This window comes from Nerophis lumbriciformis, linkage group LG06 (genome assembly GCF_033978685.3).
Source record: "Nerophis lumbriciformis linkage group LG06, RoL_Nlum_v2.1, whole genome shotgun sequence".
In the NCBI taxonomy this organism is placed as follows: domain Eukaryota; kingdom Metazoa; phylum Chordata; class Actinopteri; order Syngnathiformes; family Syngnathidae; genus Nerophis; species Nerophis lumbriciformis.
In genome coordinates this window covers 3,610,939-3,635,025 of record NC_084553.2, presented here as the reverse complement: position 1 = coordinate 3,635,025, position 24,087 = coordinate 3,610,939, and the positions used below count along the sequence as shown (strand labels likewise).

Sequence of the window (24,087 nt, the reverse complement as noted above, 5' to 3'; positions counted from 1 at the left end):
ATGACAAAAAAGTAGTAATAGAAAAAGTAGAAAAAAGTAGTAAAAAAAGTTAAAGAAGGAAAGAAATAAAAAGTTAGAAAAGGAAGACAAAAAAGAACTAGAAAAAAAGAAAGAAAGTAAAAGAAGAAAAAGGAAAAAGAAAATGAAGAATAAAAAGAGAAACTAAAGGAGAAATGAAAAAGAAATAGACAAATAATAATAAAAATAGAATAAGAATATAATAAAGTAAAAGAATAAGAAAAAAGAAGTAGACAAATAATGAAAAGAATAAGAAATAAAGAAGAAAACGTAGAAAAACAATGAAAAAAAAAGACGAAAAACAAAGAAGAAGAAAACAAGTAGAGTGAGGAAAAAATGACCAAAAAGAAGTAGACAAATAAAAAAAATAAGAAAAATAAATAGATAAATAAATAAATAAAAATAAAGTACAAGAAGAAGAAAACACATCAAAAAAAGAAGTAGACAAATAAAAAGAATAAGAAATAAAGAAGAACATGTGGAAAAATAATTAGAAAATATAAAAAAAGAAGAAAAAGAAAAAGTAGAAAGAGGAAAAAATGACAAAAAAGAAGTAAAAGAAAAAGTAGAAAAAAAGTAGTAAAAAAAAGTTAAAGAAGGAAAGAAATAAAAAGTTAGAAAAGGAAGACAAAAAAGAACTAGAAAAAAAGAAAGTAAAAGAAGAAAAAGGAAAAAGAAAATGAAGAATAAAAAGAGAAACTAAAGGGGAAATGAAAAAGAAATAGACAAATAATAATACAAATAGAATAAGAATATAATAAAGTAAAAGAATAAGAAAAAAGAAGTAGACAAATAATGAAAAGAATAAGAAATAAAGAAGAAAACGTAGAAAAACAATTAAAAAAAAGACGAAAAATAATTAGAAAATATAAAAAAGAAGAAAAAGAAAAAGTAGAAAGTGGAAAAAATGACAAAAAAGAAGTAAAAGAAAAAGTAGAAAAAAGTAGTAAAAAAAGTTAAAGAAGGAAAGAAATAAAAAGTTAGAAAAGGAAAACAAAAAAGAACTAGAAAAAAAGAAAGAAAGTAAAAGAAGAAAAAGGAAAAAGAAAATGAAGAATAAAAAGAGAAACTAAAGGGGAAATGAAAAAGAAATAGACAAATAATAATAAAAATAGAATAAGAATATAATAAAGTAAAAGAATAAGAAAAAAGAAGTGGACAAATAATGAAAAGAATAAGAAATAAAGAAGAAAACGTAGAAAAACAATACAAAAAAAGACGAAAAATAATTAGAAAATATAAAAAAAGAAGAAAAAGAAAAAGTAGAAAGTGGAAAAAATGACAAAAAAGAAGTAAAAGAAAAAGTAGAAAAAAGTAGTAAAAAAAGTTAAAGAAGGAAAGAAATAAAAAGTTAGAAAAGGAAGACAAAAAAGAACTAGAAAAAAAGAAAGAAAGTAAAAGAAGAAAAAGGAAAAAGAAAATGAAGAATAAAAAGAGAAACTAAAGGGGAAATGAAAAAGAAATAGACAAATAATAATACAAATATAATAAGAATATAATAAAGTAAAAGAATAAGAAAAAAGAAGTAGACAAATAATGAAAAGAATAAGAAATAAAGAAGAAAACGTAGAAAAACAATAAAAAAAAGACGAAAACAAAGAAGAAGAAAACAAGTAGAGTGAGGAAAAAATGACCAAAAAGAAGTAAAAGAAAGAAAAAGGAAGTAGAACAATAATTAAAAGAAGAAAAAAGGAAGCAAAAACAAAAAAGAATAGAAAACAAGAGACAAAAAAGAAGAAGAGTAGAAATCAGTTGAGTGAGCTTTGACTCTTTGATTGAGTGGAAGAGGAAGTCACACGACTTCTTCTTCCTGCAGTCTGTGTGAGAGGAACACACCCATAGACATGTTGTAAGGGTACGCAGCTTGGAGCGCTACTGCCTACTGGCGCTGACGAGACGCGGGGCCGCCATCTTGGAGTGGTGATCCGCTCCACTCAGTGCGATTCATTTGTCAGGATCAATGAACATTTAATTCATCTTACCTCACTGAATACCACTGATTTTCACACGCTTTTTTGTCATACGTGTAGCTATGATAAAGGACACATGTTTTATTATCCATAGTTTGCTTAACAGTAATAGAATATTCTTATATGCTAGAAGTGACCAGACGTCCCAGATCAAAACTGGGAATATAATCCCAGAGAAGGGAAAAAAACATATGATGAGTCAGTTTAGGCTGCTCGCCGGCTCCTCATCACCACTTCAAGATGGCGGCCCAATTTCTCGCGTCACAGCAGCCAATGCTGCGTCTACTTATAAGATGTCTATGAACACACCAACCAGGTTGTGCAATATCCACCTTGACATGATACAGACTTGAATGATGTCATCATATGGCCATACTTCATGATGTCATCATATGGCCATACTTCATGATGTCATCATATGGCCATACTTCATGATGTCTGCAAATTTGACAGCAACGAACTAAACTACTCCACGTTGTAATATTGTTACTAAACTACTCCATGTTGTAATATTGTTACTAAACTACTCCATATTGTAACATTGTTACTAAACTACTCCATGTTGTAATATTGTTACTAAACTACTCCATATTGTAATATTGTTACTAAACTACTCCATATTGTAATATTGTTACTAAACTACTCCATGTTGTAATATCGTTACTAAACTACTCCATATTGTAATATTGTTACTAAACTACTCCATGTTGTAACATTGTTCCTAAACTACTCCATGTTGTAATATTGTTCCTAAACTACTGCATGTTGTAATATTGTAACTAAACTACTCCATGTTGTAATATTGTTACTAAACTACTCCATGTTGTAATATTGTAACTAAACTACTCCATGTTGTAATATTGTTACTAAACTACTCCATGTTGTAATGTTGTTACTAAACTACTCCATATTGTAATATTGTTACTAAACTACTCCATGTTGTAATGTTGTTACAAAACTACTCCATGTTGTAATATTGTTACTAAACTACTCCATGTTGTAATATTGTTACTAAACTACTCCATGTTGTAATATTGTTACTAAACTACTCCATGTTGTAATATTGTTACCAAACTACTCCATGTTGTAATATTGTTACTAAACTACTCCATATTGTAACATTGTTACTAAACTACTCCACGTTGTAATATTGTTACTAAACTACTCCACGTTGTAATATTGTTACTAAACTACTCCACGTTGTAATATTGTTACTAAACTACTCCATGTTGTAATATTGTTACTAAACTACTCCATGTTGTAATGTTGTTACTAAACTACTCCATGTTGTAATATTGTTACTAAACTACTCCATGTTGTAACATTGTTACTAAACTACTCCATATTGTAATATTGTTACTAAACTACTGCATGTTGTAATATTGTTACTAAACTACTCCATGTTGTAATATTGTTACTAAACTACTCCATGTTGTAATATTGTTACTAAACTACTCCATGTTGTAATATTGTAGCATTGTTACTAAACTACTCCATGTTGTAATATTGTAGTATTGTTACTAAACTACTCCTTGTGGTAATATTGTAACATTGTTACTAAACTACTCCATGTTGTCATATTGTAGTATTGTTTTTAAATTACTCCATGTTGTAATATTATTACTAAACTACTCCATGTTGTAATATTGTTGCTAAACTACTCCATGTTGTAATATTGTTACTAAACTATTCCATGTGGTAATATTGTAACATTGTTACTAAACTACTCCATGTTGTAATATTGTTACTAAACTACTCCATGTTGTAACATTGTTACTAAACTACTCCATATTGTAATATTGTTACTAAACTACTGCATGTTGTAATATTGTTACTAAACTACTCCATGTTGTAATATTGTTACTAAACTACTCCATGTTGTAATATTGTTACTAAACTACTCCATGTTGTAATATTGTAGCATTGTTACTAAACTACTCCATGTTGTAATATTGTAGTATTGTTACTAAACTACTCCTTGTGGTAATATTGTAACATTGTTACTAAACTACTCCATGTTGTCATATTGTAGTATTGTTTTTAAATTACTCCATGTTGTAATATTATTACTAAACTACTCCATGTTGTAATATTGTTGCTAAACTACTCCATGTTGTAATATTGTTACTAAACTATTCCATGTGGTAATATTGTAACATTGTTACTAAACTACTACATGTTGTAATATTGTAGTATTGTTACAAAACTACTCCATGTTGTAACATTGTTACTAAACTACTCCATGTTGTAATATTGTTACTAAACTACTCCATGTGGTAATATTTTAACATTGTTACCAAACTACTCCATGTTGTAATATTGTAGTATTGTTACTAAACTACTCCTTGTGGTAATATTGTAACATTGTTACTAAACTACTCCATGTTGTAATATTGTAGTATTGTTTTTAAATTACTCCATGTTGTAATATTATTACTAAACTACTCCATATTGTAATATTGTTACTAAACTACTCCATGTGGTAATATTTTAACATTGTCACTAAACTACTCCATGTTGTAATATTGTAGTATTGTTACTAAACTACTCCTTGTGGTAATATTGTAACATTGTTACTAAACTACTCCATGTTGTCATATTGTAGTATTGTTTTTAAATTACTCCATGTTGTAATATTATTACTAAACTACTCCATATTGTAATATTGTTACTAAACTACTCCATATTGTAACATTGTTACTAAACTACTCCATGTGGTAATATTGTAACGTTGTTACTAAACTACTCCATGTTGTAACATTGTTACTAAACTACTCCATGTTGTAATATTGTTACTAAACTACTCCATGTGGTAATATTTTAACATTGTTACTAAACTACTCTATGTTGTCATATTGTAGTATTGTTTTTAAATTACTCCATGTTGTAATATCATTACTAAACTACTCCATATTGTAATATTGTTACTAAACTACTCCATATTGTAATATTTTTACTAAACTATTCCATGTGGTAATATTGTAACATTGTTACTAAACTACTCCATGTTGTAATATTGTAGTATTGTTACTAAACTACTCCATGTTGTAATATTGTTACTAAACTATTCCATGTGGTAATATTGTAACATTGTTACTAAACTACTCCATGTTGTAATATTGTTACTAAACTATTCCATGTGGTAATATTGTAACATTGTTACTAAACTACTCCGTGTTGTAATATTGTAGTATTGTTACAAAACTACTCCATGTTGTAACATTGTTACTAAACTACTCCATGTTGTAATATTGTTACTAAACTACCCCATGTGGTAATATTTTAACATTGTTACTAAACTACTCCATGTTGTAATATTGTAGTATTGTTACTAAACTACTCCTTGTGGTAATATTGTAACATTGTTACTAAACTACTCCATGTTGTCATATTGTAGTATTGTTTTTGAATTACTCCATGTTGTAATATTATTACTAAACTACTCCATATTGTAATATTGTTACTAAATTACTCCATGTTGTAATATTGTAGCATTGTTACTAAACTACTCCATGTTGTAATATTGTAGTATTGTTACTAAACTACTCCTTGTGGTAATATTGTAACATTGTTACTAAACTACTCCATGTTGTAATATTGTTACTAAACTGTTCCATGTGGTAATATTGTAACATTGTTACTAAACTACTCCATGTTGTAATATTGTAGTATTGTTACTAAACTACTCCATGTTGTAACATTGTTACTAAACTACTCTATGTTGTAATATTGTTACTAAACTACTCCATGTGGTAATATTTTAACATTGTTACTAAACTACTCCATGTTGTAATATTGTAGTATTGTTACTAAACTACTCCTTGTGGTAATATTGTAACATTGTTACTAAACTACTCCATGTTGTCATATTGTAGTATTGTTTTTAAATTACTCCATGTTGTAATATTATTACTAAACTACTCCATGTTGTAATATTGTAACTAAACTACTCCATGTTGTAATATTGTTACTAAACTACTCCATGTTGTAATATTGTTACTAAACTACTCCATATTGTAATATTGTTACTAAACTACTCCATGTTGTAATATTGTTACTAAACTACTCCATATTGTAATATTGTTACTAAACTACTCCATGTTGTAATATTGTTACTAAACTACTCCATATTGTAATATTGTTACTAAACTACTCCATATTGTAATATTGTTACTAAACTACTCCTGTGTGTTTGTGAGCTGGATCAAAGTCTGCTGGATTTCAGTTGAGTATAAATTCCTTTCATGTAAGCAGATTAAAAAGTGTGTTTATGTCTCAGTAGCGCCCCCTCATGGCCATGTGACGTTGAACAACCGGCTCTAACATGGAGTGTTTGCACTGATGGATTGTTTGGCAAGCCAGGGTTTTTAGCTCCGCCTCTCTCTGCACGGCCGTGACACTAATCCTCATATTTGGGTCGGGCTGCGGATGTGTGGCCTGTATCGCACTCCTTTTGCTCTTTGCTCCTGGCGCCATGCTGAGAACATGTGTGGGCCGACCTTGGCATCTTCTCGTGCAAACATGTCTGCAAGCTGCCACCTCCTGCTCCTGTATCGGCACATCCACCAGTGGTATCGATTGATCCACATGCGGTATCGATTGATCCACCTTCGGTATCGATTGATCCACATGCGGTATCAGTTGATCCACCTGCGGTATCAGTTGATCCACCAGTGGTATAGTTTAATTCACCAGTGGTATCGGCTGATCCACCTGCGGTATCGGTTGATCCACCTGCGGTATCAGTTGATCCACCAGTGGTATAGTTTAATTCACCAGTGGTATCGGCTGATCCACCTGCGGTATCGGTTGATCCACCTGCGGTATCGGTTGATCCACCAGTTGTATAATTTAATTCACCAGTGGTATCGGCTGTTCCACCAGTGGTATCGGCTGATCCACAAGTGGTATCGGCTGAGCCACCAATGGTTTTGGTTGATCCAGGAGGCACCTCCTATATTCATTCTTTTACCTTTTTATCTCACTTCTTTTATCTTCTATATTACTTTTTTTTTTTAGCATTTATTTACTTTCTTTTACTTTTTCACTTACTTAACCTTCTATGTTCCTTGTTTTACCTTCTGTTTAGCTTTTTACCCTCTGCTTACCTTTTTTGACTCTTTTACTATGATTCACCTTCTTTTGCCTTCTATATTCCTTGTTTTACATTGTGTTGACCTTTTTACCTTCTATTTACCCTGTTTGACTGTCTTTTACCTTGTTTTACTTATATATTCCTTGTTTTACCTTCCGCTTACCTTTTTTGACTCTTTTACCTTTTTATTGTCCTTGTTTGACATTCTATTTACCTTCAAGTAACCTTTTACCCTTTAACCTTCTGTTTACCTTGAGTTGATATTTGACTTTCTTACCTTGTTTTACCTTCTATATTCATGTTTTACCTTTTTATTTAATTAGTTTATCGTCTATTTTCTTTTTTATTTTATTTTACAGTTTATTTACCTTCCATTTACCTTGTTGTATTGTCTTTTTCTTTCGATTTACCCTCATTTACCTTTTATTTACCTTCCATTTGCTTTTGTTTTATTGTCTTTTACTTTCTATTACCCTCATTTACCTTTTCTTCACCCTATTTTACCTTTTATTTACCTTCCATTTACTTTGTTTTATTGTCTTTTACTTTCTATTTACCCTCATTTATCTTTTCTTTACCCTCTTTTCCTTTTTATTTACCTTGATTTATTGTCTTTTACTTTGTATTTAACCCCATTTACCTTTTATTTAAATTCTATTTACCCTCATTTACCTTTTCTTTACCCTCTTTTACCTTATCGTTATATTGTATTTACCCTCATATACCTTTTCTTTACCCTCTTTTACTTTCTATTTACCTTCCATTTACCTTGTTGTATTGTCTTTTTCTTTTTCTTTACCCTTATTTACCTTTTATTTACCTTCCATTTACTTTGGTTTATTGTCTTTTACTTTCTATTTACCCTCATTTATCTTTTCTTTACACTCTTTTACCTTTTATTTACTTTGTTTTATTGTCTTTTACTTTCTATTCACCCTCATTTATCTTTTCTTTACCCTCTTTTCCTTTTTATTTACCTTGATTTATTGTCTTTTACTTTGTATTTAACCCCATTTACCTTTTATTTAAATTCCATTTACCCTCATTTACCTTTTCTTTACCCTCCTTTACCTTATCTTTATATTGTATTTACCCTCATATACCTTACTTTACCCTCTTTTACTTTCTATTTACCTTCCATTTACCTTGTTGTATTGTCTTTTTCTTTTTCTTTACCCTTATTTACCTTTTATTTACCTTCCATTTACTTTGGTTTATTGTCTTTTACTTTCTATTTACCCTCATTTATCTTTTCTTTACACTCTTTTACCTTTTATTTACTTTGTTTTATTGTCTTTTACTTTCTATTCACCCTCATTTATCTTTTCTTTACCCTCTTTTCCTTTTTATTTACCTTGATTTATTGTCTTTTACTTTGTATTTAACCCCATTTACCTTTTATTTAAATTCCATTTACCCTCATTTACCTTTTCTTTACCCTCCTTTACCTTATCTTTATATTGTATTTACCCTCATATACCTTACTTTACCCTCTTTTACTTTCTATTTACCTTCCATTTACCTTGTTGTATTGTCTTTTTCTTTTTCTTTACCCTTATTTACTTTCTATTTACCTTCCATTTACCTTGTTGTATTGTCTTTTTCTTTTTCTTTACCCTTATTTACTTTCTATTTACCTTCCATTTACCTTGTTGTATTGTCTTTTTCTTTTTCTTTACCCTTATTTACTTTCTATTTACCTTCCATTTACCTTGTTGTATTGTCTTTTTCTTTTTCTTTACCCTTATTTACCTTTTATTTACCTTCAATTTACTTTGGTATATTGTCTTTTACTTTCTATTTACCCTCATTTATCTTTTCTTTACACTCTTTTACCTTTTATTTACCTTGATTTATTGTCTTTTACTTTCTATTTACCCACATTTACCTTTTGTTTATCTTCTCTTTACCCTCATTTACCTTTTATTTACCTTCCATTTACTTTGTTTTATTGTCTTGTACCTTTTTACCCTCATTTATATTTTCTTTACCCTCTTTTACCTTTTATTTACCTTGATTGATTGTCTTTTACTTTGTATTTACCCCCATTTACGTTTTATTTATCTTCTATTTACCCCCATTTACCTTTTATTTATATTCTATTTACCCTCATTTACCTTTTCTTTACCTTCATTTACCTTTTATTTATATTCTATTTACCCTCATTTACCTTGTATTTACCCTCTTTTACCTTTAATTTACCTTCCATTTACTTTGGTTTATTGTCTTTTACTTTCTATATACCCTCATTTATCTTTTCTTTACACTCTTGTACCTTTTATTTACCTTGATTTATTGTCTTTTACTTTCTATTTACCCACATTTACATTTTGTTTATCTTCTCTTTACCTTCATTTACCTTTTATTTACCTTCCATTTACTTTGTTTTATTGTCTTTTACCTTTTTACCCACATTTATATTTTCTTTACCCTCTTTTACCTTTTATTTACCTTGATTTATTGTTTTTTACTTTGTATTTACCCCCATTTACGTTTTATTTATCTTCTATTTACCCCCATTTACCTTTTATTTATATTCTATTTACCCTCATTTACCTTTTCTTTACCTTCATTTACCTTTTATTTATATTCTATTTACCCTCATTTACCTTTTATTTACCCTATTTTACCTTTTATTTACCTTCCATTTACTTTGGTTTATTGTCTTTTACTTTCTATTTACCCTCATTTATCTTTTCTTTACACTCTTTTACCTTTTATTTACCTTGATTTATTGTCTTTTACTTTCTATTTACCCACATTTACCTTTTGTTTATCTTCTCTTTACCCTCATTTACCTTTTATTTACCTTCCATTTACTTTGTTTTATTGTCTTTTACCTTTTTACCCTCATTTATATTTTCTTTACCCTCTTTTACCTTTTATTTACCTTGATTTATTGTCTTTTACTTTGTATTTACCCCCATTTACGTTTTATTTATCTTCTATTTACCCTCATTTACCTTTTCTTTATAATCTATTTACCCTCATTTACCTTTTCTTTACCCTCATTTACCTTTTATTTATATTCTATTTACCCTCATTTACCTTTTATTTACCCTCTTTTACCTTTTATTTACCTTCCATTTACTTTGTTTTATTGTCTTTTACTTTCTATTTGCCCTCATTTACCTTTTATCTTCTATTTACCCTCATTTACCTTTTCTTTACCCCATTTACCTTTATTTATATTATATTTACTAGGGGTGTGGGAAAAAATCGATTCAAATTGTCCTTTACAATTATAAAAGCTTTTTACAAAAATCTACAAACCACTGTGTTACATGGCCTTTCCTTTTAACAACACTCAGTAAACGTTTGGGTTGGGCTTCTCGGGTGGAATTCTTCCCCATTCTTGCTTGATGTACAGCTTAAGTTGTTCAACAGTCTCCGTTGTGCTATTTTTAGGCTTCATAATGCGCCACACATTTTCAACGGGAGACAGGTCTGGACTACAGGCAGGCCAGTCTAGTACCCGCACTCTTTTACTATGAAGCCACGTTGATGTAACACCTGGCTTGGCATTGTCTTGCTGAAATAAGCAGGGGCGTCCATGATAACAACATATTTTTGCTCCAAAAGCTGTATGTACCTTTCAGCATTAATGGCGCCTTCACAGATGTGTAAGTTACCCATGTCTTGGCCACTAATACACCCCCATACCATCACTCATGCTGCCTTTTACACTTTGCGCCTAGAACAATCCGGATGGTTCTTTTCCTCTTTGGTCCGGAGGACACGACGTCCACAGTTTTATTGTCTTTTACTGTCCATTTACCTTCTTTTACCTTCCATTTGATGTTTTATTGTCTTTTACTGTCCATTTACCTTCTTTTACCTTCCATTTGATGTTTTATTGTCTTTTACTGTCCATTTACCTTCTTTTACCTTCCATTTGATGTTTTATTGTCTTTTACTGTCCATTTACCTTCTTTTACCTTCCATTTGATGTTTTATTGTCTTTTACTGTCCATTTACCTTCTTTTACCTTCCTTTTGATGTTTTATTGTCTTTTACTGTCCATTTACCTTCTTTTACCTTCCATTTGATGTTTTATTGTCTTTTACTGTCCATTTACCTTCTTTTACCTTCCATTTGATGTTTTACTGTCCGTTTACCTTCTTTTACCTTCTTATATATGGTCCCAATTTGACAAATGTGCAGAAGGTAAATCTTCAGTCAAGATGGCTACTCTCTGCACTGTCGCAGTATGGATTGAGGGAAAATCAAACGGTAACATATTTCGATACCTTTTTGTCGCACGTGACATCACGTCGTGTCGGCACCGGCTCAAACACTTGGCGGGCAAACAGGCGTGTTCGTAGCCTTTTAAGTATTGTTGTCATTTTCCATGCCAACAAAGCAAGCATGACTGGTAGAAAGCGCTCCACTTTTAAAAATGTGTTAGCTTGAAGCTAATTTACATTGGATATGCCACTTACATGCTACTGATTAGCATTTGCGATTTTAATTTTACATGGATGGATTATCAACACCTCCAAAACTACTACTAAGATGCACGTTCCAATCAAACAGCTGGTGTGTAATAAGTACAATACTTACAGTATTAACGCTTTGTAGGGCGCAACAATAGACACAACCAAGAACCACAGTTCTTGTTTTTTTTTAAAGAACTGTGGCACCTTATGAAAATATAAAAATGTAAAAAAATAAATAAAATAAAATATAATTTTTTTTATAAAAGAATGTATAAATAAAAAAGCAATACAAAAATTAAATAAAAACAATTATAATTAAAAAAGCAATATAGAAATGAATGTAAATAAGAACATATATATATATATATATATATATATACATAAAATACATTAAAAAAATATTTAAAAAAAGAAATATAAAAATGAATTAAAAAAATTATAAATAAAAAAGAAATATAAAAAAGGAACTAAATTTTGTTATAAAAAAAAAAAAAAATTGATAAAATCGATTTAAAAAACTCACAAATAAAAAAGAAATGTAAAAAATGAACATTTGGTGAAATATAGTCATTGTAGGGCACAACAATAGACACAACCTGGAACGTGGCTTGTTTTTTTAAAGAACTGTGGCACCTTATGAAAATATAAAAATGTAAAAAATAAAAATAAAAAAAATAAAATAAAATATAAATTTTTTACGAAAGAATGTATAAATAAAAAAGCAGTACAAAAATTAAATAAAAACAATTATAATAAAAAAAGCAGTATAGAAATAAATGTAAATAAGAACATATATATATATATATATATATATATATATATATATATATATATATATATATATATATATATATATATATATATATTTATATATATATTTTTTTATTTATAAAAAAAATGTAGTTCTTTTTTTATATTTCTTTTTTATTTATAATTTTTTTAATTCATTTTTATATTTATTTTTTTAGATATTTTTTTTAAATTTATTTTATATATATATATATATATATATATATATATATATATATAAAATAAATTTAAAAAAAATATCTAAAAAAAGAAATAAAATAAAAAATTATATATATATATATATATATTTTTATATTTCTTTTTTTAGATATTTTTTTTAAATTTATTTTATATATATATATATATATATATATATATATATAAAATAAATTTAAAAAAATATCTAAAAAAAGAAATATAAAAATGAATTTAAAAAATTATAAATAAAAAAGAAATATAAAAAAGGAACTACATTTTTTTTATAAATAAAAAAATAAATTTATAAAATCGATTTAAAAAAACTCATAAATAGAAAAGAAATGTAAAAAATGAACATGTGGTGAAATATAGTCATTGTAGGGCGCAACAATAGACACAACCTGGAACGTGGCTTGTTTTTTTAAAGAACTGTGGCACCTTATGAAAATATAAAAATGTAAAAAAATAAATTAAAAAAATAAAAAAAAATAAAAAAATTTTACGAAAGAATGTATAAATAAAAAAGCAGTACAAAAATTAAATAAAAACAATTATAATAAAAAAAGCAATATAGAAATGAATGTAAATAAGAACATATATATATATATATATATATATATATAAAATAAATTTAAAAAAAAAATCTAAAAAAAGAAATATAAAAATGAATTAAAAAAATTATAAATAAAAAAGAAATATAAAAAAAGAACTACATTTTTTTTATAAATAAAAAAATAAATTTATAAAATCGATTTAAAAAAACTCATAAATAGAAAAGAATAGAAAAGAAATGTAAAAAATGAACATGTGGTGAAATATAGTCATTGTAGGGCGCAACAATAGACACAACCTGGAACGTGGCTTGTTTTTTAAAGAACTGTGGCACCTTATGAAAATATAAAAATGTAAAAAAAATAAAATAAAATAAAAAATAAAATATACATTTTTTACAAAAGAATGTATAAATAAAAAAGCAGTACAAAAATTAAATAAAAACAATTATAATAAAAAAAGCAATATAGAAATAAATGTAAATAAGAACATATATATATATAAAATAAATTAAAAAAAATATCTAAAAAAAGAAATATAAAAATGAATTAAAAGATTATAAATAAAAAGGAAATATAAAAAAGGAACTACATTTTTTTTATAAATAAAAAAATAAATTTATAAAATCGATTTAAAAAAACTCATGAATAAAAAAGAAATGTAAAAAGCAATATAGAAATAAATGTAAATAAGAACATATATATATATATATATATATATATATATATATATATATATATATTTATATATTTTTTTTTTTATTTATAAAAAAAATGTAGTTCTTTTTTTATATTTCTTTTTTATTTATAATTTTTTTTAATTCATTTTTATATTTCTTTTTTTAGATATTTTTTTAAAATGTATTTTATATATATATATATATATATAAAATAAATTTAAAAAAAATATCTAAAAAAAGAAATATAAAAAAAATAATTATATATATATATATATATATATATATATTTTATTTATTTTTTTAGATATTTCTTTTAAATTTATTTTATATATATATATATATATATATATATATATATATATATATATATATATATATAAAATAAATTTAAAAAAAAAATCTAAAAAAAGAAATATAAAAATAAATTAAAAAAATTATAAATAAAAAAGAAATATAAAAAAGGAACTACATTTTTTTTTATAAATAAAAAAATAAATTTATAAAATCGATTTAAAAAAACTCATAAATAGAAAAAAATGTAAAAAATGAACATGTGGTGAAATATAGTCATTGTAGGGCGCAACAATAGACACAACCTGGAACGTGGCTTGTTTTTTTAAAGAACTGTGGCACCTTATGAAAATATAAAAATGTATAGAAAAAATATATACAAAATTTATAAAAGAATGTATAAATAAAAAACCAATACAAAAATGAAATAAAAACAATTATAATTAAAAAAAGCAATATAGAAATACATGTAAATAAGAATATATATATATATATATATATATATATATATATATAAATTAATTAAAAAAATATCTAAAAAAATAAATATACAAAGAATAATTTAAAACATGTATAATTTAAAAAAGAAATATAAAAAAGGAATTAAAAAAATGTATAAATAAAAAAGAAATGTAAAAAATGAACATGTGGTGAAATATTGTCATCGTCGATCATGAACCTTTTTTCCCCTCGTAGATGCCAGTGAGCGCCCGCTAAACTCCGCCTCCCATCATGGACGCCAAGAAGCCGAGCGTGCTGCAGCAGCTGCGCCGCAAGATGCTGCCCGGCCTGCGGCGGGGCAAGACGGGCATCAGACGGGCGGCCGCCCACCTGCAGCCCGCCGACCACCGCCTCAGCGCCTCCGTCCCCGACGTGAGGAACGTGAAGCAGGACATCTTCCGCGCGTCCTCCAGCGCCTACCCCCGTAGGAGCCCCGCCCTCAGCCACAGCAGCCCCGCCACGCCACTGGTCCACCCTGCCAGAGGAGTCCCGGGAGGCGGAGCCTCGGGGAGTGAAAAGCGGCTGAGCGGGCCTGCAGACTGCACAGACCGGACGTCCTCCCAGGAGTCCTTTAGCAGCGTGCACTTGGACCAGAACTCCCCCGAGCGCGGGGACCGATCCTCAGGCGGCATCGAACCCGAGGAGCTGGCTCTCCCCGAGATGATGACCGTGTACAGCCCCGACTCCGCCTTCAGCGAGGACCCCACGCAGGTACGTCACGTGTGTCTCGCGACCGCCGTCAGCTGGAGAGGTTTAACAGAGCCAACGGCACTGAGTCAACAAGATGTTGTCATTGAACGATGCAACACTTGGCTCCGCCCCCAACATTAAATCTGGCTCACAATACAGGAAGTTCTTTTTCGCCACCGCAAATCTTTCACTTCTGCAATTTTACCATTTTTCCTGTTTGGGTGTGAAATATCTCCACCTGCGCTTGTCCTATGCATTCCTCGTGTGTGTTTGTGTGGGTGTGTTTACATGTGTGTGTGTGTGTGTGTGTGTGTGTGTGTGTGTGCGGTTAGCAGGTTTGACAGGAGCTCAATTTCACAAAGTTCCTGTTTGGCCTGGAAACAAAAAGTCACTTTGAACAAGACTGATTTTCAGCTAACATGATCTGATTATTAAGTATTCATCAAAAAACATGATGACCGGTGTTAAAACACACTAGCATAGTAGGCCTAAGTATTCATCAAAAACATGATGACCGGTGTTAAAACACAGTAGCATAGTAGGCCTAAGTATTCATCAAAAAACATGATGACCAGTGTTAAAACACAGTAGCATAGTAGGCCTAAGTATTCATCAAAAACATGATGACCAGTGTTAAAACACAGTAGCGTAGTCGGCCTAAGTATTCATCAAAAACATGATGACCGGTGTTAAAACACAGTAGCGTAGTCGGCCTAAGTATTCATCAAAAAACATGATGACCAGTGTTAAAACACACTAGCATAGTAGGCCTAAGTATTCATCAAAAACATGATGACCGGTGTTAAAACACAGTAGCATAGTAGGCCTGAGTATTCATCAAAAAACATGATGACCAGTGTTAAAACACACTAGCATAGTAGGCCTAAGTATTCATCAAAAACATGATGACCGGTGTTAAAACACAGTAGCATAGTAGGCCTGAGTATTCATCAAAAAACATGATGACCAGTGTTAAAACACAGTAGCATAGTAGGCCTAAGTATTCATCAAAAAAACATGATGACCGGTGTTAAAACACAGTAGCATAGTCGGCCTAAGTATTCATCAAAAACATGATGACCGGTGTTAAAACACAGTAGCATAGTCGGCCTAAGTATTCATCAAAAAACTTGATGACCAGTGTTAAAACACAGTAGCATAGTAGGCCTAAGTATTCATCAAAAAACATGATGACCGGTGTTAAAACACACTAGCGTAGTCGGCCTAAGTATTCATCAAAAAACATGATGACCGGTGTTAAAACACAGTAGCATAGTAGGCCTAAGTATTCATCAAAAAACATGATGACCGGTGTTAAAACACAGTAGCATAGTAGGCCTAAGTATTCATCAAAAAACATGATGACCGGTGTTAAAACACAGTAGCATAGTAGGCCTAAGTATTCATCAAAAAACATGATGACCAGTGTTAAAACACAGTAGCATAGTAGGCCTAAGTATTCATCAAAAACATGATGACCGGTGTTAAAACACAGTAGCATAGTCGGCCTAAGTATTCATCAAAAACATGATGACCAGTGTTAAAACACAGTAGCATAGTAGGCCTAAGTATTCATCAAAAAACATGATGACCGGTGTTAAAACACAGTAGCATAGTAGGCCTAAGTATTCATCAAAAAACATGATGACCGGTGTTAAAACACAGTAGCATAGTAGGCCTAAGTATTCATCAAAAAACATGATGACCAGTGTTAAAACACAGTAGCATAGTAGGCCTAAGTATTCATCAAAAACATGATGACCGGTGTTAAAACACAGTAGCATAGTCGGCCTAAGTATTCATCAAAAACATGATGACCGGTGTTAAAACACAGTAGCATAGTCGGCCTAAGTATTCATCAAAAAACATGACGACCAGTGTTAAAACACAGTAGCATAGTAGGCCTAAGTATTCATCAAAAAACATGATGACCAGTGTTAAAACACACATATGAGTGAATGCAAGGCATACTTGATCAACAGCCATACAGGTCATACAGAGGGTGGCCGTATAAACAACATTAACACTGTTACAAATATGCGCCACACTGTGAACCCACACCAAACAAGAATGACAAACACATTTCGGGAGAACATCCGCACGGTAACACAACATAAACACCACAGAACAAATACCCAGAAGCCCTTGCAGCACTAACTCTTCCGGGACGCTACAGTATACTCCACATGGACATTTCTCCCTACAAAATAAAAGAGAGTTGCAGTCCTACTCCACATGGACATGTCTCCCTACAAAATAAAAGTGAGTTACAGTCCTACTCCACATGGACATGTCTCCCTACAAAATAAAAGTGAGTTGCAGTCCTACTCCACATGGACATGTCTTTCTACAAAATAAAAGTCCGTTTTAGTCCTACTCCACATGGACATGTCTCCCTACAAAATAAAAGTTAGTTGCGGTCCTACTCCACATGCACATGTCTCCCTACAAAATAAAAGTGAATTGCAGTCTACTCCACATGGGCATGTCTCCCTACAAAATAAAAGTGAGTTACAGTCCTACTCCACATGGACATGTCTCCCTACAAAATAAAAGTTAGTTGCAGTCCTACTCCACATGGACATGTCTCCCTACAAAATAAAAGTTAGTTGCAGTCCTACTCCACATGGACATATCTTCCTTCAAAATAAAAGTTAGTTACAGTCCTACTCCCCATGGACATGTCTCCCTACAAAATAAAAGTTAGTTACAGTCCTACTCCACATGGACATGTCTCCCTACAAAATAAAAGTTAGTTGCAGTCCTACTCCACATGGACATGTCTCCCTACAAAATAAAAGTGAGTTACAGTCCTACTCCACATGGACATGTCTCCCTACAAAATAAAAGTGAGTTGCAGTCCTACTCCACATGGACATGTCTTCCTACAAAATAAAAGTTAGTTACAGTCCTACTCCACATGGACATGTCTCCTACAAAATAAAGGTGAGTTACAATCATACTCCACATGGACATGTCTCCCTACAAAATAAAAGTTAGTTGCGGTCCTACTCCACATGGACATGTCCCCTACAAAATAAAGGTGGGTTACAATCATACTCCACATGGACATGTCTCCCTACAAAATAAAAGTTAGTTGCGGTCCTACTCCACAAGGACATGTCTCCCTACAAAATAAAAGTTAGTTGCAGTCCTACTCCACATGGATATGTCTCCCTACAAAATAAAAGTTAGTTGCAGTCCTACTCCACATGGATATGTCTCCCTACAAAATAAAAGTGAGTTGCAGTCCTACTCCACATGGATATGTCTCCCTACAAAATAAAAGTGAGTTGCAGTCCTACTCCACATGGACATGTCTCCTACAAAATAAAGGTGGGTTACAATCATACTCCACATGGACATGTCTCCCTACAAAATAAAAGTTAGTTGCGGTCCTACTCCACATGGACATGTCTCCCTACAAAATAAAGGTGAGTTAAAATCATACTCCACATGGACATGTCTCCTACAAAATAAAGGTGAGTCACAATCATACTCCACATGGATATGTCTCCCTACAAAATAAAAGTCAGTTGCAGTCCTACTCCGCATGGACATGTCTCCCTACAAAATAAAAGTTAGTTGCAGTCCTACTCCACATGGACATGTCTCCCTACAAAATAAAAGTGAGTTTCAGTCCTACTCCACATGAACATGTCTCCCTACAAAATAAAAGGCAGTTGCAGTCCTACTCCACATGGACATGTCTCCCTACAAAATAAAAGTTAGTTGCAGTCCTACTTCACATGGACATGTCTCCCTACAAAATAAAAGTGAGTTGCAGTCCTACTCCACATGGGCATGTCTCCCTACAAAATAAAAGAGAGTTGCAGTCCTACTCCACATGGACATGTCTCCCTACAAAATAAAAGTTAGTTGCAGTCCTACTCCACATGGACATGTCTCCCTACAAAATAAAAGTGAGTTGCAGTCCTACTCCACATGGACATGTCTCCCTACAAAATAAAAGTTAGTTGCAGTCCTACTCCACATGGACATGTCTTTCTACAAAATAAAAGTCCGTTTTAGTCCTACTCCACATGGACATGTCTCCCTACAAAATAAAAGTTAGTTACAGTCCTACTCCACATGGACATGTCTCCCTACAAAATAAAAGTTAGTTGCAGTCCTACTCCACATGGACATATCTTCCTTCAAAATAAAAGTTAGTTACAGTCCTACTCCACATGGACATGTCTCCCTACAAAATAAAAGCGAATTGCATTCCTACTCCATATGGACATGTCTCCCTACAAAATAAAAGTTAGTTACAGTCCTACTCCACATGGGCATGTCTTCCTACAAAATAAAAGTGAGTTGCAGTCCTACTCCACATGGACATGTCTTCCTACAAAATAAAAGTTAGTTACAGTCCTACTCCACATGGACATGTTTCCCTACAAAATAAAAGTCAGTTGCAGTCCTACTCCACATGGACATGTCTTCCTACAAAATAAAAGTTAGTTACAGTCCTACTCCACATGGACATGTCTCCCTACAAAATAAAAGTTAGTTACAGTCCTACTCCACATGGACATGTCTCCCTACAAAATAAAAGTGAGTTACAGTCCTACTCCACATGGACATGTCTCCCTAGAAAATAAAAGTGAGTTGCAGTCCTACTCCACATGGACATGTCTTCCTACAAAATAAAAGTTAGTTACAGTCCTACTCCACATGGACATGTCTTTCTACAAAATAAAAGTTAGTTGCAGTCCTACTCCACATGGGCATGTCTTCCTACAAAATAAAAGTGAGTTGCAGTCCTACTCCACATGGACATGTCTTCCTACAAAATAAAAGTTAGTTATAGTCCTACTCCACATGGATATGTTTTTCTACAAAATAAAAGTCAGTTTTAGTCCTACTCCACATGGACATGTCTCCCGACAAAATAAAAGGCAGTTTCAGTCCTACTCCACATGGACATGTCTCCCTACAAAATAAAAGTTAGTTGCAGTCCTACTCCACATGGACATGTCTCCCTACAAAATAAAAGTGAGTTGCAGTCCTACTCCACATGGACATGTCTCCCTACAAAATAAAAGTCAGTTGCAGTCCTACTCCACATGGGCATGTCTCCCTACAAAATAAAAGTGAGTTGCAGTCCTACTCCGCATGGACATGTCTCCCTACAAAATAAAAGTTAGTTGCAGTCCTACTCCACATGGACATGTCTCCCTACAAAATAAAAGTGAGTTACAGTCCTACTCCACATGGACATGTCTCCCTACAAAATAAAAGTGAGTTGCAGTCCTACTCCACATGGACATGTCTCCCTACAAAATAAAAGTGAGTTGCAGTCCTACTCCACATGGGCATGTCTCCCTACAAAATAAAAGTTAGTTGCACTCCTACTCCACATGGACATGTCTCCTTACAAAATAAAAGTTAGTTGCAGTCCTACTCCACATGGACATGTCTTCCTACAAAATAAAAGTTAGTTACAGTCCTACTCCACATGGACATGTCTCCCTACAAAATAAAAGTGAGTTGCAGTCCTACTCCACATGGGCATGTCTCCCTACAAAATAAAAGTTAGTTACAATCCTACTTCACATGGACATGTCTTCCTACAAAATAAAAGTGAGTTACAGTCCTACTCCACATGGACATGTCTCCCTACAAAATAAAAGTGAGTTACAGTCCTACTCCACATGGACATGTCTCCCTACAAAATAAAAGTGAGTTACAGTCCGACTCCACATGGACATGTCTCCCTACAAAATAAAAGTGAATTGCAGTCCTACTCCACATGGACATGTCTCCCTACAAAATAAAAGTTAGTTACAGTCCTACTCCACATGGACATGTCTCCCTACAAAATAAAAGAGAGTTGCAGTCCTACTCCACATGGGCATGTCTCCCTACAAAATAAAAGTGAGTTGCAGTCCTACTCCACATGGACATGTCTCCCTACAAAATAAAAGTGAGTTACAGTCCTACTCCACATGAATATGTCTCCCTACAAAATAAAAGTGAGTTGCAGTCCTACTCCACATGGGCATGTCTCCCTACAAAATAAAAGTTAGTTACAGTCCTACTCTACATGGACATGTCTCCTACAAAATAAAAGTGAGTTGAGGTCCTACTCCACATGGACATGTCTCCCTACAAAATAAAAGTGAGTTGAGGTCCTACTCCACATGGACATGTCTTCCTACAAAATAAAAGTGAGTTGCATTCCTACTCCACATGGGCATGTCTTCCTACAAAATAAAAGTTAGTTGCAGTCCTACTCCACATGGACATGTCTCCCTACAAAATAAAAGTTAGTTACAGTCCTACTCCACATGGACATGTCTCCCTACAAAATAAAAGTGAGTTGCATTCCTACTCCACATGGGCATGTCTCCCTACAAAATAAAAGTGAGTTGCAGTCCTACTCCACATAGACATGTCTCCCTACAAAATAAAAGGCAGTTGCAGTCCTACTCCACATGGACATGTCTCCCTACAAAATAAAAGTGAATTGCATTCCTACTCCACATGGACATGTCTCCCTACAAAATAAAAGTTAGTTGCAGTCCTACTCCACATGGGCATGTCTCCCTACAAAATAAAAGTTAGTTACAGTCCTACTCCACATGGACATGTCTCCCTACAAAATAAAAGTGAATTGCAGTCTTACTCCACATGGACATGTCTCCCTACAAAATAAAAGTGAGTTGCAGTCCTACTCCACATGGACATGTCTCCCTACAAAATAAAAGTGAGTTACAGTCCTACTCCACATGGACATGTCTCCCTACAAAATAAAAGTTAGTTGCTGTCCTACTCCACATGGACATGTCTCCCTACAAAATAAAAGTGAGTTACAGTCCTACTCCACATGGACATGTCTCCCTACAAAATAAAAGTGAGTTGCAGTCCTACTCCACATGGACATGTCTCCCTACAAAATAAAAGTGAGTTACAGTCCTACTCCACATGGACATGTCTCCCTACAAAATAAAAGTGAGTTGCAGTCCTACTCCACATGGGCATGTCTCCCTACAAAATAAAAGTGAGTTACAGTCCTACTCCACATGGACATGTCTCCCTACAAAATAAAAGTGAGTTACAGTCCTACTCCACATGGGCATGTCTCCCTACAAAATAAAAGTCAGTTTTAGTCCTACTCCACATGGACATGTCTCCCTACAAAATAAAAGTGAGTTACAGTCCTACTCCACATGGACATGTCTCCCTACAAAATAAAAGAGAGTTGCAGTCCTACTCCACATTGACATGTCTCCCTACAAAATAAAAGTTAGTTACAGTCCTACTCCACATGGACATATCTTCCTTCAAAATAAAAGTTAGTTACAGTCCTACTCCACATGGACATATCTCCCTACAAAATAAAAGTGAATTGCAGTCCTACTCCACATGGACATGTCTCCCTACAAAATAAAAGTTAGTTGCAGTCCTACTCCACATGGACATGTCTTCCTACAAAATAAAAGTGAGTTGCAGTCCTACTCCACATGGACATGTCTCCCTACAAAATAAAAGGCAGTTGCAGTCCTACTCCACATGGACATGTCTCCCTACAAAATAAAAGTGGATGTCAACAAGGCCAGACAGACAAAAAAAAGCCATCTAATCTCCGTGTTTGCTGGCAGTGAAATGAGACGTGGATCTTTTCAACGCGTGTTTGCCGCCATCGTGACATGGAAAGTTGTCGCCCAGCAAATACGACGCCGACAAAGAGCCGTGACGAGAACAAAAGATGTCGTATCTCATGTCACCTCCGCCCAGCTGCTGTAGCACATGTCCATGTGGAGTATGATTGTAACTCACCTTTATTTTGTAGGGAGACATGTCCATGTGGAGTATGATTGAAACTCACCTTTATTTTGTAGGGAGACATGTCCATGTGGAGTATGATTGAAACTCACCTTTATTTTGTAGGGAGACATGTCCATGTGGAGTATGATTGTAACTCACCTTTATTTTGTAGGGAGACATGTCCATGTGGAGTATGATTGAAACTCACCTTTATTTTGTAGGGAGACATGTCCATGTGGAGTATGATTTTAACTCACCTTTATTTTGTAGGGAGACATGTCCATGTGGAGTATGATTGAAACTCACCTTTATTTTGTAGGAGACATATCTATGTGGAGTATGATTGTAACTCACCTTTATTTTGTAGGGAGACATGTCCATGTGGAGTAGGACTGTAACTAACTTTTATTTTGTAGGGAGACATGTCCATGTGGAGTAGGACTGCAACTAACTTTTATTTTGTAGGAGACATGTCCATGTGGAGTATGACTGAAACTCACCTTTATTTTGTAGTAGACATATCCATGTGGAGTATGATTGTAACTCACCTTTATTTTGTAGGGGACATGTCCATGTGGAGTATGATTGAAACTCACCTTTATTTTGTAGGGAGACAGGTGTGGAGTATGATTGTAACTCACCTTTATTTTGTAGGGAGACATGTCCATATGGAGTATGATTGTAACTCACCTTTATTTTGTAGGGAGACATGTCCATGTGGAGTAGGACTGCAACTAACTTTTATTTTGTAGGGAGACATGCCCATGTGGAGTAGGACTGAAACTGACTTTCATTTTGTAGGGAGACATGTCCATGTGGAGTAGGACTGTAACTAACTTTTATTTTGTAGGGAGACATGTCCATGTGGGGTAGGACTGAAACTGACTTTTATTTTGTAGGGAGACATGTCCATGTGGAGTGGGACTGCAACTCACTTTTATTTTGTAGGGAGACATGTCCATGTGGAGTAGGACTGCAACTCACCTTTATTTTGTAGGGAGACATGCCCATGTGGAGTAAGACTGAAACTCACCTTTATTTTGTAGGGAGACATGTCCATGTGGACTATGATTGAAACTCACCTTTATT

The 24,087-nt window shown here is 32.6% G+C and overlaps 1 protein-coding gene across 2 annotated transcripts in view; it reads left to right on the top strand.

Moving 5' to 3' along the window:
• Positions 1-24,087, top strand: part of LOC133608430 (multiple C2 and transmembrane domain-containing protein 2-like) — a 141,409-nt gene that overhangs the window by 15,518 nt on the left and 101,804 nt on the right. For both annotated transcript variants that reach the window (XM_061963651.2, XM_061963652.2), the window contains exon 2: positions 14,728-15,243. In XM_061963651.2, the coding sequence (XP_061819635.1) occupies positions 14,764-15,243 (480 nt within the window). In that variant the 5' untranslated portion in view covers positions 14,728-14,763. The remainder of the gene's footprint in view (positions 1-14,727; positions 15,244-24,087) is intronic.